Genomic DNA, 19,034 nt, shown 5'->3' on the forward strand with positions numbered 1-19,034 from the left:
CCTACAACTCAATGCTACTCTACGGCTCAATGCTACTCTACGGCTCAATGCTACCTTACGACTCAATGCTACCCTCCGGCTCAAAGCTACCCTACGACTCAATGCTACCGTATGGCTCAATGCTACCTTACGACTCAGCGTGGATTAAAGCTTGAGGATCATTTCATTGAAGGACTCCGGTGGAGTCAAGATGAAATCTGCGATTTGAGGCTCTGCTTCGTGTCCAAGGGTAGTTGGCGGGAAGGTAGTTGAGTCCCATGCACTGCAGTGCAGGGTCAGTGTGGGGCCCGCTCTCTGTTCCTGGCAGCCTCAGCCGAGGCACTGTGCGGTGGTGGTCTGGCCAGTCCATGATAAGGCCGACAGCTCGGTTACAGAGATGGAGTCCGGCGTTATCCAAGTCTAGGCTTCCTGACAAAGTGTGTATCCAAGCACCTCGGCAGGGGAACAAGAAGCTCGTCTTTCCTGTCCCCGCCTCTCACACAAATAATGTAGAAAGTGGACCTTGGGTAAGACCTGTGTTTTCCGGCTGACCCATGACAAAGGACTCTATACCCTAGGATCCAGCATGAGTTTAAGAGAAAACATGCCAGCCCAGCTCCCGTGTGGAAAGGTGTGCTGGGCCACGTAAGAAAGTGCAAAGGCTCATACTAGTGTTTGTGTCTCCCCCACAGATGTTCAGCCCAGAGCCAGATCTATAGGTCACCGGTCAGGCCCCAGAGACCCCCCTCACTCTCTATCAAGGCTGGTGGTCTCTATCGAGCTCTGCTGGAGACAGCCGCTCTGATCATTGCACTGAAATCATTGCCAAATCTTTCTTGATACACTCACCCAGCCAGCCCTATGTCACATAGGTGACTATCACACAGTCCTGTTTTTAAGCCAATAGTATTGAACATGCTTAGAGTGGGACTTGTACTTTACTTTTAAGTATGTATGTATGTATTGCAGTCTTATGTAGCGCAAAACACTGTCACCCAAAGGGTATCCTGGCGCTTTGACAAAACAAACTAGCACACGGTCACAGAGATCACGCTACTCTAGGAAAGAGATACGTTTTTAGATTTCTCTTAAAGGATGGAAATTCACTTTGGCTCCTCAATGGAAGCGGAAGAGAATTCCAGAGACTAGCAGCGACAAAGTTGAAAGAACGGCCTCCCATTCTTAACCTCTGAAACCTGGGAACCGTTACCAGGCATGCAGAGGAAGAATGCAAGGTTCGTGAAGCAGTGTACCAGGAAAAAAGATTCTGCAACAGAACAGGTCCCTGTCCATGCAACGCCCTAAAGACCAAACACGAGGCCTTAAAAAGAATCCGTTGCTGGACAGGTAGCCAATGGAGATCACGCAGCGCTGCGGTGGATGAGGCAATGCGCGGGCGAGACAAGGCCAGCTTGGCTGCCATGTTTTGTATCCGTTGGAGCCTACCAACCAGGTTCTTAGGTGTACCCAAAAGCAGTGCGTTGCAATAGTCCAACCTGCTAAGTTTGGACCTACAAGTCCCAGCAGGTGTGGCGCGTATACGATTTAAACCAGGACTGGTCCAAACTCGTCCTGATGACGTGGTTCCTGCTGGCAGCGATGATGCGAAGGATAGTTCTCATCTCAGGAAGAGACACCCTTGCAAACACCTGTGAATGAACATAATTAAGTAGAGGTGCCCTTCATCCGAATGCAAGAGGAACGCAAGTTAGTATCCCATGTAAGGCGAACTCAGCATCGCGTAATATCACAGAGAAATGTATTTGTATTTATTTAAATGGCACTTACTACCCCTGACGAGACGTCGATCATAACAAAAAGCATATCTGGGGTCCTTCCTTATCTCATTTTAAACGAGACATCTAATTCGGGCCGGAGTGAGTGCCCATTCTGCCCCTCTAGCGTCCCCCGGAAGGCCGTAGGCTAGCCGAGACCCTGGGGGCGGCTTTCCGGACAGTGGGGGCTGCCGCGATTTAAGCAATGCCCGACGACTCCGATCCCGTCTCAGCCTCCAACAGTGCGGGGCCGGTTTGAAGTGGGAACATTTTTGCCGGGGCAGATGTTGGTTTCCGATTCGGCCCGCGCGTCTTCAATTCGTTTTGGTAATAAACACTCGCCTTGGTTGGTCCCCCGGGCCGGCGTCTGCAGCGCTGAGATTGTGGCTTATTGTTCAGTCATGGGACTGGGCTCGAAGCCCTCATGTGACCCGCTCCGATCGCACCAGTGCTCATGACCATTGGGGGGAAGGAAGAAACCCACACGGAGGGAGATATGTGCCAACCCGAGAGGCTGCAGAGGCGCTTTGGAACTGCAGAGAACCCTTGGTGAGGTAGCGTCTTAGAGGCAGAGGTGCTTTGACGCTAGACGGGTGGCTTTGGGGAAGTGAGGCGCTAAGTTTGGAGACAGAAAGACCCACAGAGGCGCCTTGGAACTGGAGAGAACCGTTAGTGAGTTAGCGCCTTAGAGGCAGAGGTGCTTTGACGCAAGACTAGGGTGGCTTTGGGAAGTGAGGCGCTAAGTTTGGAGACAGAAAGACGCGTTGGACCCACAGAGGCTCCTTGGAACTGCAGAGAACCCTTTGTGGCTAGCGCCTTAGAGGCAGAGGTGCTTCGACGCTAGACTAGGGTGGCTTTGGGAAGTAAGGCGCTAAGTTTGGAGACAGAAAGACGCGTTGGACCCACAGAGGCGCTTTGGAACTGGAGAGAGGTGCTTTGGAAGCAGGTGTGGGACATGGGGGTCGTCTGGTGCCTTCCGGGGTGCCGCCGCGCCCCCCCGGAGCGCAGGAGCTCGGACTGGAGCCTGCAGTGTAAGCCAGAAGAGGTACAGCCACGTCACGCTGATGCTTGGGTATTTCAGACTCATCAATACGTTGCCCCCGTCTTCTGTGCTCGTTCATTTGGAAATATTGATATAAATAAATGATGGCGGGAATGTGTTGTTGTGTTCTGTCTGTTCCATAAATGTCTCCAAAGTAATCGTCATTTCTGTGCAGCTCACGTACATGCCAACAGACCCGCTCCAAGAGGGAGACTCCAGATTTTTAAAGCCAGAAATAGTTTTATTTGAGCTGTGTCTACAATTGCCTATGCTTCAATATAAGTCAATGGGGGGAAATACATTCCTCTGATTTTGTTTTCAAAATCTTCAACTTTCAAGGTTTAAACTGTTGCCATGTTGTTCAATTGTGATAGCCACATTAGATCAGCGAGGAGTCTGTGTGCTCTTGTATGTTTATATGTATGCGCCAGTGCAAGTGTGCGTGCTTGTGTGGGCCTGCAACGCCAGTCCAAACGAGCCTAGCTCAATAACAGTGCATTCACCCATTTATTACTACAGTTCACATGTCACGCTGTTACCTTAGTACAGCCCAGCTAATGGGAGAAAACACATCAGGGATAACACTCTGCAACCTCCTTAAATGAACACCAACTCTGCCAGTACTTACAAGAACAACTGGACTTGACTGTATCCCCTTGCACGCATTTAACCCCTTGTGGCCTGGTTTGGGGCAAATATTGTTATTTACAACTACATAGAAAAAGAGCATGACTTTAACCTCTAAGGCAACCTGCAGAGAGGCCAAGGCCCCTCCCCACACTCAACAATCACAGCAAGTATCATTGTAGACCCTGCACATCTGCGTAGATTCTATATACATGTAAATATACACATACGTAGAGCATGGAAAGGCCTGTGGTACTTGGGCGATGAATTCTAATGCTTATTTACTCTATCAGACTGACAGGCCTAGAGGATGATATACAACAGGAGGTGGCACTGCCCGCCAGGCTGCATATCTACCTTGCTTGGGAGGATGATGAGGGGATGATGGGCCCAATGCACTAAGTCGCGTTGCAAAGCATGTAAAAAAAAACAACAAAAAAAACGTAACTTGTGCTATGTAAAGCGCTCTGATACCTGATTCGGTTCGGGTCTAGTTCGCGCTATATAAGACTCCACACAAAAAAAAACCACAAAAAAAAAACATCTGAGTGTTTGCACACTGACTGCTCTTTGACCCAACCTACGTTTTGCACTTCGATTGATGCACAAGTCTGTTGCAAGGCAAAACCATAATTTGCAAGGATTTGCAAACCCTCCTGCCTCATTAATATGCATGAGACAGGATTCTTTTTGTGAAGGCTTCAAATATAGGCCTGGAGACCTGCGAGGACAGCAGATCTCCAAGGCTCCTTTCACAGTTTGCCATGTTTTGGGAATTGTTTTGGGAATTGTTGGACAGCACAGCTGTCTGCGAGACACACTGTTACCTATTCTTTAAATAAGCATAGAGGGGGCTTTGGTTCCGCCCAGAGTAGTATTCTTTCACCCCATTCTGTTGACTCCAATGAAGTGCTTGCGTTGCAATGCATGACAGACTCTTTACACATCAAAGGTACATTTAATCATCACACACGAAATCCTCTATCTCATAGATGCGCGGTGTACAGAAAGCAATAATTCTTTGCTTTGTTTGTTTTAAACCACAGCTGGCTATTAACAAATATTTTAATCGGGACTCTAAATACAACACAGATGTATTTGCTTTGCTAAACGAAATTCTGACTTGCAAAGGACTCTTACCGCCTTGCGACTGTGTTTTTCAGTCACCTGGCAGGTGAATTTGCTAACTGTAGGCTTTTTAACTGCAAAACACTTTGTTCTAAATGCCTGCCCCTCTGAAAAATACCAGCGAGGGTGCTGATAATAATGAGACGCGCCTTCTTCTGAAATTGTGTTGATTTGTAACCTATAGATCTCTGACTCCAATACAGACGAACTAAAACAGCCTTTCAGTGTTGTGATGTTGATAGAAGTGCCGCTGTGTGTTAGAAATACGTATTCAATACAGCGCTTCGAGTATTAGTGATTTACAGCAAAAAACATTGTAAATAACCATCAGCAATGAAAATAAGTTAGCATTTTGTGTAGAGCGTATGACATTTTGGCATATATGCAAAATTACAAAACAAATATACACCAACAGACCAACACATCTACATGCACCCATCAAGAGAGACTAATGGATGCATACAATCCAACCAGTATATAGAAACCCATGCAGAGAGATGAACAGAAACACAGGCACCATTTCACACATTCCTAATAATCCCCTATGCAATAGAGGTGCGCATAGTGATGTGATTGGAGGATTGTACCTCAGGTGAATACTCAGTGTTGTGACCCAGGGGAAACAGGGTGATATGCAGGCACCCATGCATTCCGCTCAATATCACAAATACCAACCTCCGATTGCCCATGCGGACAGTCCTGCACAGACCTGTATAGAAGTGTCATTAGAAAAAGGAGAGGAAGTGTAGCAAACACTTTATAGTTCTAGTGCCATTTCCTACAGGGTAAATCTCTATACTAAAGCAGTAAATGTGACAAAATGATAGAAAATCAATAAATAACCAATTTTTATAAAAATGATATTCATTTATTTATATTTTTATCTCTTGATTTCTTTTTTCTTTTTTTCATATATATTTCTTCATAGTTTTTTTTATACTCAATTCATAAAAAACATATATATCATTCTGAATCAATTTGACATATATTGGACAACATTGAGAAACAATAAAACAAAGAACGTTGTCTATCTTTTGACCTGCCCCTGTAATAAGGGATATGTAGGTGAAACATCACGAGCAATAGGCACAAGAATAACAGAACACAAATCAGCAGTAAGAACAAAAAAGATGAGTGCACCTTTAGTATCTCATTTTTTAGAGAATGGACATTCTCCAGAAGACATAAGTTGGTTTATTTTGAAAATATAAAGACAAGAGAAGGCCTCTGTCCAGAAAAAATAAGGAAAAAAAGAGAAGTGTATTGGATTTTTATTTTGGACACCCTTACAAATGGGTTGTATTCTGAAATTCCATGGGAACAAGCAATCATATAGGATCAGGTTAGTCTGGTTGTATCTAATCTTATGAGCACCAATTGCTGCTTGTCCCCGTTGTTCGGTACATGGTAGATCTGTCCAGTACATTGTGTTTAAACCGTTCGTTCATATTCAATATGGCGTCATCTCTCAGTAGTCCGTTTTTTATCTTGAGGCTCCGCGAAATTAAGATCTGGTCAACAATTATGTTGTGTGATAATCTTTAAAATCCTTTTTCATATTTGATACGCAATTTTAGTGTATATAATAGGCATAATAATAATAAGATGTTTTTGAGTTTGAAACTTTCGCCCGAACATGATAAATCTCAAGATTAGTCCTATCTCTATATCCATGTATTATCCATGAAGATAGTCGGCCTTTGTCTACGTAATGTATAGCGCAACCGGTTTTTTGACTCCAGGAACAACACACCGGTTCCCAGTTTAGCCTTAATTCAATCATCCCGAGGCATATAAATATAGACGAAGGTTGGAGCTTTCTTTTCACGTCGTATCCGAACACGAACGGTGGCTTCCTTCCTTCTAGAACCCCAGACACAAGTTATACTACATCGATATCGAGGTAAGGTTCACGCATTAGGCTGCCAATTATGAACGAACATAGAGAGACCCTGTCTCTATATATCTTTTATTTTTAAAAGCATCTCTCTTCTATGCTTGTCTCGTTTCAGAGACCCATTGTATGGTCTAACAAAGCCACAAACAATACCGAATCCAACGGGTTTCATGTGGATAATACGCCCATCGTAGTTTTCTCCCAGGTAATTATGATAGGGGAACAATAAACATTTTTGCCTTTCCCTTTTTTTAAAACACCTTCGCTTATATACCGATAATCGATATAACTAAAGTGAATTTTTCTCCATATGTTATTCGATACAGGAATCTATACTCCTACATAAAAAGACTACCTACAATCTAAAGTACTCACATCAGTTTTGGTACTGTGTTTGTCCTTTTTGCCACAATCATCGAAAGAGAATAGAGAGAGAAAACAAGAATAAAAAGCCTTTCTCTTTGGATGCCTAAACAAAATTGGAAAATAATAATATTCGTTTTTTCATATACAGCCTTCGAAACTATTACCACGAGGCAACTAATATAGCCACTATTGGATTTGTTTTCCTAGGTATAATTAATTATTTTATGTGGAACCTTATGTGAAAATCCGTTTTTATTCAACACTCAACAAGTAAAGAAAATTTAAATGATACTCGAGTAAGTTAAAATTCAACTCTTGTTTTGCATTTCTGTTTTCTAACCAACCTAACTGCCAAATAATCAACCTTTTTCAATAGACATAATTTTGTTGTCTTTTTAACATTTAGATACTGCATAGGTTGTGGCCATAAACAAAGAAACCTGTGCTAAAATAATAGGAACCTGTCAATCAAGCGTTTTTCTATAAATATGTTATTATCAACAAAGACGCTTTGTCCGATACGACTTTTTAGTAAGTAAAAATATATATTTAGGTTCAACCTAATTAGTTGACATTTTATCTATTAATTGTTTATTATTATTTTCTCCATTCTGGTTCTTTTTGTGGTTGCTGACCCTTTTCCTTACATTTTTCTAATTATACTCTATAAAATACATCTATTTCTTTTTCACTCCTGAGTCTAACCTTCTTTTTTTCACCTAGTTCTTTTTCTTTGACTTCTTTCTTGTCACTTTCTGACCAAAAACAACTAATGTAGGAAGTAATCAGTGTCTCTGATATTTAGTCTTGTTTGATAATGATATGTATCTGCTTTTGAAGATGTCCATGTATATTTAGATATATAGCTATGTGCATTCTATATAGATGAAATTCTGTTTTTAGATTAAAAGGTACGCAACGAACATGAAACTATGTCCTTTAAAGTACAGATTTTTGATAATTACCATCCATTAACCATAGACTAGATAAATATTTAGCTGCCTGACAATGAAGAAAAAAACTGCATCCATTGCTATGTTATCTATATAAGTGACCGTGCCTAAGGGTACAATATAATTTTGTATAGCAGTATAAATTGTATGTGTTTCTGATGCAAATTTTTGTACTTTTTCTAGTGTCTGTATTATTTTGTTGCAAATGACGGTCTCCTGATGAAGGCAATGGCTGAAACGCGCGTAGTGTTCCAAACCACCGCATTGCCAACTTCAATAATCTTTTGAACATCTAGTCATTTGAGGTTTTTTGTTTATAGTTTTGTTGTTTTTCAATGTTGTCCAATATATGTCAAATTGATTTAGAATGATATATATGTTTTTTATGAATTGAGTATAAAAAAACTATGAAAAAATATATATGAAAAAAAGAAAGCAAGAGATAAAAATATAAATAAATGAATATCATTTTTATAAACATTGTTTATTTATAGCTTTTCTATCATTTTGTCACATTTACTGCTTTAGTATAGAGATTTACCCTATAGGAAATGGCACTAGAACTATAAAGTGTTTGCTACAATTCCTCTCCTTTTTCTAATGACTAGTATGCCCTACGAGTAGCAAACTTATTAATTGTAGGGGTCCCCTGTTTTCTCTAAACTGAATAGAAGTGTCTCCATGGTTACGTGCACAGGCCCACGGCCACAGGGACAGGAGAGGGTAACTAGACATAATATCGAATTCAAAATATAGAATAGCCATAATATCGAAGTAAAAATATAGAATGGACAAAATATCAAATGGACACAATATAGTGGTGAAAAATATCGAATTGAAGGTAAGTAATATAATATCGATTTTCAAAATATAGAAAGTCAAAATATCGAAGTATATAATATAGGTATTAAAATATATCGAATTTTAAATAATATCCAATTTTTTAAAGTGTTTTGTATGTTAGTATATGTGTGAAAAGTGTATATTATTTTTGTAATTTATTTTAAGTAATTAATTTTATGTTATTTAATTTTTGCATAATTTAATTCTGTAGCGGGTTGTGAGTTTATAGGGGAATATGGTGGGAAGTAATTTAATTATATTAAATTAAATATACATTTTTAGAAATTACTAATTATTATTTTTAATATAATTTTGCATTTTAGTTCTGTAGTGGGTTGTGGGTTTATAGGGGAATAGGGTGGGAAATTGAATTGTATTTATTTAAATATTTTTATTTATTTATTGGTATTCATTTTGCATTTATTGTTAATTAATTTTTAATTGGTCATTCATTTTTATTAATTGATTAATTGATAATTATGTTAATTGTATTAATTTATTTTCTGTAGCGTGTCGTGGGTTTATAGGGGAATAGGGTGGGAAGTAATTTAATTGTGAATAGTAATTTTTACCCTCCCGGTATCCAACGCTTTCCCTACTGTTGCACTCACTGGAGTGGGAATAGTAATTTTTACCCCTAGGCTATCCAACGCTTTCCCTACTGTTGCACTCACTGGAGTGGTAATAGTACATTTTACCCTCCCGCTATCCTACAGTAAAAATATTGTATATTTTTAATTAATATTACGTTAATATATATATATATATGTATTAAAAAAATTGCATGTTTATTTTTTTTAACTTAAATTAATTATTTACTAATTTTAAGGTTATTTAAGTATTTTTAAGTATGTTTTAGTTATTTATATTTATTATTTTATTAATTTTAAATTACTTTTAAGACATTAAAAAAAATCGATATTTTGACTAACTTTCATTTTTAACAATATTTATGATTTGATATTTTTGTACTTACCTGTTTGTAGATAGGAGTTCGATATTTTTGCATTCTATATTTTGTCATCGATATTTTGGTAATTCTATATTTTTGTATTCGATATTATGTCAGTGATCCCTCGAGAGGGGAGATATGAGGGTCTGGCCAGCCTACATTAATCTAGGCGGGGAGGGGAGATATGAGGGCCTGGTCAGCCTACATTAATCTTGGGGGCAGGGGAGATATAAGGGTCTGGCCAGCCTACAATAATCCTTGGCCCACTGAAATGACCCAGGCAACTGGCACAGTATTTATCGAAAACTTAGTTTAAGCCAACTGCATTACTATTTGAATGCATACAATCTGTTGGGGAAAACAGAGGCGCTGGAAGTAGAGGTGCAGCTGTGGAGCTGAAGGTAAATGAGCAATAAAAATGCATTTACATTTTGTTTTTATCACGTTTGCTGTGCTTTCAGAGGCAGAGGTCAAATGTCAGCCTACTTCTTCTGTCAAATGTATGCTTATTCTTTTAACATGGAGATGTTGTTAACTTTTTGTCCCCTTACTGCATAGTGAGATATTTGTGTGAAGTTAACTATATGACAATCTCTCTGTTGTACAGACAGTGCATAAAGAAAGACTGCAGGATGTCAATTCTTTTGTAATGCCCAACAAAATATAAACACCTGTAAATGAAAAGTATTTCAAACTGTATTAGCAGCTAATGTTCATGTTATGTGAATATAACTTACTGTAGCGCACAAATCACCTATCGAAAAGCACAGGTAAAACAAAATGCTGAGAAATTTAAGTGAGACTGTTTTAAGCAATTTCCTGAAATTAATAGTCAGGACAAGTGCGAATATGATAGGGCACGGCATTCCAATAGCATGGGGTCAAGTTAGAATAAGACCTGCAGCAGCATCTTGTCAAGTGAACACGAGGGACTGTAAGCAAGACTTTGTCCCTAGAGCGCAAATTCCTAGCTGGACAATAATGGTTAAGTTTCTAGTGTAGATGACTAGGGCCATTGCCCGATAATGGCTTATGAGTGAGACAGCAGATTTTGAAGATTGTCCTTTTCTAAAAACAAAGATTTTAATAGGATCAAATCGAATCTTTGTAATGCTCAAATGATAAATATTGTACTGTAGCCTTTTGTACAGTCCTTACTACCCTATGTGGGGCACTGAAGCGCTTAGCGACAATGGGCAGCAAGCAGTGGTGGCTTGCACAGGTAATGCTGTGGAGTGGTGAGGCGTGGCGGGTAGGGGATGGGTGGGGGTAGTGGAGTGTGACATATGACGGGAAAGTGGAGAGTAAGGAAATAAATAAATAAAAGCACTTACTGTGCGCTCGCAGTATCGCCGAGTTTGCAATGCTGCGAGCTCAAAGTGCTTTTATTTATTTATTTCCTTAGTCTCCACTTTTCCTTCATATGTCACACTCCACTACTTCACACCCAGCCCCGCCTCACCGCCCCATAGCGTTACCTGTGCGAGCCGCCGCTGGCAGCAAGCTATGCCATATAGGGTGTGTGGCTTGATGGATGTTGTGTTTGTTTTCTAATCCTATGTCGGAAGTATTTCCATGTCGCATGTGAAGGTTATTCATCATCCATATGTTTATGGCCTGGAGAAAGCCATCAAGTTTTAAATTGTAGAGGTCTTCCAGGCCATCCATTTTTTAAATGATTTGGGTGTCATCTGCATAATTGTAGCATGTGAGGATAAATGATTTAATCAGGTTTGATAAGGGAGTTAGGTAGATGTTGAATAATATTGGGGATGTGATCGACCCCTGGGGGACATCATGGTATTGTCTATGAGGAGCCAATGTAAAAGATGGTACCAACATTAGTTCACAGTCACAGCTGAAAGGCCAATAAATCAGTAGGCATTCACGGAACTCCCTTCTCACCTTTCACATATGGTATGCCAAAGAAGACATTGCTGTGTGAAAAAATTGCACAACTTTGCAGGACATTCAGTCATGTTGCTCTTTTTTTTTGGTTTTTTAATTCTTTATTAAACTTTTTTGCATAAAATTTCATCATAAAGAAACAATGACTTCAGTCTCATTTTACAATGAATACATAAATCAATTAACAAGAAGCAAATATGACTTAAAATCCCTTAAAGGTTATATATAACTTATAAATAGACATATAGTTAACGAGCCCATATCGGAAGGGATGAGGGAAGGGAGGTAGTGGGGTAGAACAAGAAAGTCCAAGAAAACTGGAGGATAAAACAGTATTAGCACAATCAGTACTTGCCTAAGGTATGAGAAACTAAGAGCAGTAGCTTTTGACCAAATAATATATATCTAATAAAAAGATATTTCTAATAAACCGTATTAAAACATTGAAAACACCATTGTAAATGTAAATGTAAGGCAGTAAGGTGACTTATACGTAACATTATTATACAATGGGTTGGAATCTGTGTATACTTTTAATACTGCTCATAGATCGGTTATAGCAACTGGTGGTTCTGGGTGAATACTTACCAATCTACAAGATATAGTTACCATCTTAAGGGAGAGGGAAGAAGGATTAAAGCGCTTGGGAAAAGGAAAATATGATGAGTCTTTTCTGAAGAAATATTATCAGGATTCTATGTAAGCTATAGAGTAGTACGGAGTATTGTATCCCCGTTGTTATAGTGTTGCGGAACCATAGGGGGAAGGGTATGAGCAGAAATTGAGATTGATAAGGGGAGGATAGCTCTATAAAAGGTGTACAGTAGGACCGCGCCTGCTATAGATATTCGGAACACTTCCGGTGTGGCTACCTTGTGCGACATTCCATGACCTAAACTCACAGATTTTAGCATTCCTATGGGGGACGGGCCCCAGGCGAGCTGGAGGGCTGTCAGTCCCCGACCTTGAGGCATACTACCTGGCAGCACAGCTGCAGTGGTCTGTGAGATGGCTAGCGGACAGCAGAAACCCAGACAGGATACAATCACCATTTGCCCTAGAACCCCCCCAGTCTTAACAAAAATACTATTAAGGCTGAACCCAGAACCACGCAGGAAGACGGATGAGGAGACAATAATCACGCTGTGTTGGGCAAGATGGTTACAACAGACAGGTTGCAGGGTCCCCTACTCCCCAGACATACCCATCGAAAAGCTCTGACAGCTACCACATGGGGGTAATTGGGCTGGACTGGTTGACTAGAAGGAAGAGGGGCTACAAGTGGTTGAGGACCACTTTAGGGATTCCCAAATGCTCCCATTCGAGGACCTCCAAGAGGTGTTTGACCTTCCGCAGGGACATTTCCTACTAAATAGAGCCATTACGGCGGCATTCCGGAAGCATTGGACTACGGGAGCGACAGAACCTAGAGCTTTGGACAGTTGCAGATATGTGTTCCTTTCTGCAGGTAGGATAAAAATGGTCTCCTGCATATATGGAGCCATCAGACGGGACGTTCAGAAACCCATGGAACGACGGAGAGTACAAAAGGAAGAGGACTTAGGAGCACCGCTCATAGAAAAACACTGGGATGCCAATGTAGAGCACACCTTGAAGGTCTCTAGAAATGCTAAGTTCAAGCTCATAAACTATTACTTGCTTCACAGGGCGTACCTCACGCCAGCCAGAATCAGGCGCTACTTCCAAACGGCAAAAGCGGCTTGCCCAAGATGTGGGCACAGAGAGGCACATATCCTGCACATGTTGTGGGACTGCGCGGGCCTGAGGGGATTCTGGGAGGCGGTACTAATGACAGTCGAGAACATAATATATAAGGAAGTCCCGCACACTCCAAGTCGCTGCATACTACACTGGTTTCCGCACACGGCCAAGACAAAGTTCACAGGGAGGTTTCAAGACTTAGCATTTGTACTAGCGAAAAGGGAAATCACGAAGAACTGGAAGTCCGTGAGATGCCCATGATTTGAGAGCTGGAGAAGGGAACTAGAGAGATGGGCAGACGCAGAAAATAGAATCTTGCTGCGGGCAGCAAACAGAGGTATAGAGAACCTGGAAACAGTGAGAGCCTGGGGGAGCCTAGTGGATGATTTACAAACACCAGATGTAGATGACACAATGGACGACCCGCAAATTCACCACCACAGGGAGGGACAACGAGATAGGGACATAGAGGGCCTAAGGTAAGACGAGAACTGAGGAGACTGCCGCCCCCCCCTTACCACGCATGGACCCCAGACACAGATAGCACAGATAGATAAAGAAGGAACACACACACCGCTGACGCATACAAATTGGAAATTAAGCGACTTGCTCAGGAGTGACGAGGGAGGGGGGATTGGGAGTCGGAACCAGTTGAACATGTTGAGCAGTTTACTCTGCAACAACATCAAAACGGAAAAGAGGAAGAGCAATGCAATGCAATGTAAACAAGTGAACAGATGACTGTTCTGAGAACTGCTCAAATGAATGTTTTAAGAACCAAATGCCAATAAAATCTGTTTATAAAAAAAGGTGTATAGTAGGAAAGAAGGGATTATCGAAATGTATGACTGGAGACATAAATAATGATGTAAATAGAGAATATAGAATAGGTGGTGCACAACATTACTAACATGAACATGTGTAAGAAAGGAGAAAGTGAAGGTGGAAGATATATGTACGCTTATACAAGTGCAAGTATGCAAGATAAGCTGTAAAACGAGGGCTAATTACTATTATATTAATTGCGAAAAACATCCATTGGTGTTCTATATTATCACTAATTAATTAGGGTTATTTACTGTAAGAATTTAATTATTATCGTTTCCCGAATCTAGGAAGGGTAAGCATACATGGAGAAACAAATCATTCTGATCCTGGGGATTGTATATGACTCGTTCATAAGAAGCCCATATGAATCATGGATATTTTACCATACCGCCTTGGATGGTGGACTCGGTGATGTTCGCTGTTGTAATATACATATTCTGGCTGTTGCTAAAGCTGTGTGTAGGAGTCGATGTTGAGGTTTTGAGAGCGTTTGTGATTGACTCAGATCATGTAGGAGAATGGTGGCAGAAGTGAGTGTGAGGCGCCAAGGCATAGCAGTACATAAGATCTTACCCACATGAGCCCAGAAAGATTGTATCAGTGGACATTCACAAATAATATGGGTTATATCACAACAAGTATTAGCGCATCTCCAGCAGTTAGCATGGGGATGTAGTCCTGCTCTATGTAGTTTTGTTGGTGACTTGTGACAGTCATGAAGGATTTTGAATAAACAGAATTTCAATCTTGACTCATGGGTGCCCTTATTCAAATCATCAAAGATCTCCCTCCATTCCTCATCTTATATGAGACTGATAATCTGGTTTGCCATTTGGTGCGCAAATCTTGTAGTAGGGGTTGCGAAAAGAGATGGTATGTGAGAACTTCATATAAACCGGATGTGACCCCTTTTTGTTTTCCCCATGTATGTAAGTATGATACTACTGGTGAAGTCTGTAACGACCAAGGTTGTGGTCCTAAACCCCTCCTTAAGCATTGACGAAGTTGAATATATTTTCCGGATTGTTGGTTAGGTAGATCAAATTCCTCTTGTAGATGTGCAAATGATTTAAGATCACCATCATTAATCTGGTGCAAGGTATGAATGCCTACTGCTTTCCACAGGGGCCAGGCTACTGTTTGTCAGTTAATGCGTATGTTTGTGTTATCCCATAAACGGGCATTTCCATGAATTCGAGGGTTCAAGCCAATGTGCTCGTTGCCAGGACCTACGCATAGCTGATAAAATCGGATTGGTGGGGTCCTTATGACTAATCCCTGTCCCATAAAAAGCGGAATGGCCTGTTTCTGTTGATAAAAGATGCTTTTCTATATGCACCCATTGTGGCACATCAGGGGTTTTTGATATCATGTAAGCCACTTGGGATAATTGTAGTGCAAGGGCCTAATTCTCTACTGAAGGAAGGCTCCTTCCTCTGCAAGAGCGATGGGCCTTTAGTTTCAATGCTGCTAAACAAGGCTTAGCTGAATTCCATACGCAGAAATTTATCTCAGAATCTATTGAGCGCAGTGTGGTTACATTGAAAGCCCTAGTGCCTTCCATTTTTCAAAGTCACCTTGCATCTGAATAATCAGGGAGTTTAAGTTATCTACAATCATCACTTTTAACCCTTTGTTCACCAGTATGCCTAAATATTTGAGGCTTGAGGTTTGCCAGTGAAAGGGAAATCCATGTATGGCCGCTTTTGTGGTCCCTTCTGAAATGGGTAGTGCTTCACTTTTATCCCAATTGATTTTGTAACCCAAAAAGGAGGAAACGTAATCTATAATTTCAAGTATGGATGGTAGAGAAAGTGGTAGGTCTGTAAGTGTAAGTAGAATGTCATCTGCGTATAAATGGAGAAAAAATTCTCTTGTTGGATGGCGTATGCCCGCAACATTGGTAGCTTGACGTATTGTGGCTGCTAAAAGCTCCAGAACTAAAAGAAAAAGGAGTGGGGAAAGGGGACACCCCTGACGAGTTCCTCTATGAATCTGGAATGGTTCTGACACAAAGCCCCCTGCAATTTACCTGTGCAGTAGGGTGATCGTATAGCAGACGTACTTTGGTTATAAACTGGTCACCCAATCGAAGCCTTTCTAATACTTTAAAAAGATATTCCCATTCAATACGGTCAAATGCTTTCTCTGCGTCAAGTGAATGGGCAAGTGCGTCATTTTGGAGGCAATTGGCAGACCACAACGTGTTTGCTAGAGTGCTAAGGTGGTTCCTAGAGGAAGGTCTCAGCCTACTCTACTTGTGAAGGATGAATCAAGGAAGGGTAGACTTTGCGTAGAAGGGAAGCTAGGACACTAGCCATAATTTTGATATCACAATTTAATAACCATATGGGACGGTAACTACCACAAAGTAGGGAGTCTCTCCCAGGTTTGGGCAGGATAGCGATTACAGCTTTATTAGATAAGGGACCCAAAGGAGTCTTATGCTCTGCTTCCTGATACGCAGCATGACGAGAATCAACTATCTCCGTTCCTGCCCATCAGTAAAATTCTTCAGGGAAGCCATCTATGCCCGGGGCCTGATGATAGGGTTAATTGGCTATTGCTTGCAAGATCTCTTCTTCGCTGATTTCACCCCTAGACGTTCTCTGTCTTTGTTCGAAAGTCAGGGTAGGTTTGCCCTTGTAAAGAAGGCATCTAGCTTATCATCATCAGTTTGTATCTCAGTAGTATAAAGAGATTTGTAGAACAGGGCAAATTTGTTAACAATGTCTTGAAGTCTAGTTAGTATGGCTCCTCCAGATGATTTTATAGCTGGTATAGCCATGGCTGCTTCTATTTATCGTAGTTGTGCTGCCAGTAGATCCCTGCCTTTTACCCCTGTTCATAATGTCTCCCTTTCATCCTTTGTAGGGCATATTCTGCCTTATAAGTAAAAAGATTATTCAGGGCCATACAAGCTTGTTCCAATGAATTGCAGTGCTGAAGAATAGGTTTAGCTGTGTATAACTTGGTATAGGACACTAAGGGGGCTATTAGGAGCCCGCCCGCCACCCTATCGGGAAACGGGACCGCCCACCTCAAGGGCGGGGGTCCCGAAATGTGCATTAGGATGCGCCCGCCACAGTGGCGGGCGCAATCCTCATTTTAACATTGTGGCGGGCGGTGCTCACTGCACCGCCCGCCACAATCTGAAAAGCAAATGCACGCATTTGCATACACGAAGCGGCAGGCACCCCGCGGTGCCTGCTGCTTGGTGTATGCAAATGCGGGGGGTACCAGAGGTACCCCCCATTTGCACCAAACACCTCGGCTATCACCAGGGGGGCCCGCAGGGGGCCCCAAACCAAAGACCGCCTGCCTTTCAAAGGCTTGCCAATATGCCCATTGTAATATGGCTGGCGGTGTCTAACAGACACCGCCATCATATTAAACAATTTCCGCCCCGGCCGCAAGGCGACCAGGGCGGAAAACAGGTGGGCGGTGTTTTTCACCGCCGCGGCCCCCCACGCCATCCTAATATGGCGGGGGGGGAATTGGGCAATGGATGTCGGGCAGATTGCCTCCGCCAGGCCGGCGGTGGCTACCGCCAGCCTGGCAGAGGCAATCCACCCGACATCATAATGGGCCCCTATATCTTGATCCAATTCTTACTGTCGGGCAGCAGTTTGTTTATTAGCTTGTGCTGCATCCCTCATAAGCTGACCACGTATGGTAGCTTTTGCTACCGCCCAGAGGGTTCTGTCTGATCTTATGGATCCTTGATTAGTGGAAATGTAACCCTCAAGGTGAGTTTACAATTGGGCTTTATCCTTGGGGGTTCTATATTATTGAATCCTCATGCACCAGGGCTTACACCCCGGTCTGGTTAGTCCTATTTTCAGATAAAGGAGGACTGGAGAATGATCAGAAAGTGCTGCTTCTAGTATATGGGATTCCTGAATCCACTGTGCCACATTCTGAGAGACCAAAAAGTAATCAAGGCGAGATAGTGTGCCATGAGTAGGAGAAATAAAAGTATATTCTACGTCTGCCGGATGAGAAAGACGCCAGTGGTCTACCAAACCATTATCTACCAATATATCATCCATCAAAGCTCTGTCTGCCGCATTGCTCCTATCTAAAGGGCCTGTTTTGTCCAGAACTGGGTCTCTTACTAGGTTCCAGTCACCGCCAATAAGGAATTGTGAAGACCCTATCTCTTTTAAAAGGTAATTCAACTGAAGAAAAAGCTACTTTTTTGCTCCAGTCAGATCATAGACTGAATCAATGAAGATATAGGTTTCCCCAATTCGTAATTTGGTAAAGACGTATCGTCCATCTGGGTCTATCCAAGTTTTAACACTGTGACCGGTAGAGATTTATGAATAAGGATCGGTACTCCGCATTTGTGAGGGGGTTTCTCGTCTGAAGCATCTCTCCCTTGTACACTGCTATGAATCAGCTTTCCCACCCATTCTCTACTCAATTTATCAGATTCAGTAGCATTAAGGTGGGCTTCCTGAAGAAGTGCTATATCAACCTGTTTTGATTGTACATAAGAGAGTATTTTTTCCTTTTGATGTAATGTGTTAATCCATGAACGTTCCATGTTATTACACGAAGAGTGCTGGTGGTGACCACGTCTGGGAAACAGAAAAGAACGGTCAGTAATAGGTGATTGCTATAAGTATTACCAAAATGTGTCAAGATATGTCAAAGAGGATTATGAGGTCTTACTAGTTCTGTGAGGGAGGAATAGGAGGGAGAAGAATAGAGTGAGGGGGATAATGGGAGGTGAAACCCTGGTCCACAACACAAGTAATATAATACAGTAAGATAATTGGAGAAAGTGATGAAAAATGTATGAGGCTAAACTCGTGTCACAGATTAGAAAATGCGATGTAATATAATTTGTTAAAGGGAGAATGGAAGGGGGAGGGGTGGGGATAATGATAGCTGATAAGAATAAAAGAAAAAAGAATATGAGGAAGGGTGATTAGGGAATGAGGCACAGGGGATTCTGAACTTTTAACCGCGGGTCCCAGCACGCTGGAGCGCCATCATGAGAAGG

General features: G+C 41.7%; 1 protein-coding gene across 1 annotated transcript in view; it reads left to right on the plus strand.

Moving 5' to 3' along the window:
* The first annotated feature begins 2,543 nt into the window (after positions 1-2,543).
* CDK15 (cyclin dependent kinase 15) overlaps positions 2,544-19,034 on the plus strand; it is a 448,471-nt gene continuing 431,980 nt past the window's right edge. The window contains exon 1 of the mRNA XM_078680225.1: positions 2,544-2,799. Within this exon, the coding sequence (XP_078536351.1) occupies positions 2,710-2,799 (90 nt within the window). The 5' untranslated portion in view covers positions 2,544-2,709. The remainder of the gene's footprint in view (positions 2,800-19,034) is intronic.

This window comes from Lissotriton helveticus, chromosome 3_1 (assembly GCF_964261635.1).
Source record: "Lissotriton helveticus chromosome 3_1, aLisHel1.1, whole genome shotgun sequence".
Taxonomy (NCBI): Eukaryota; Metazoa; Chordata; class Amphibia; order Caudata; family Salamandridae; genus Lissotriton; species Lissotriton helveticus.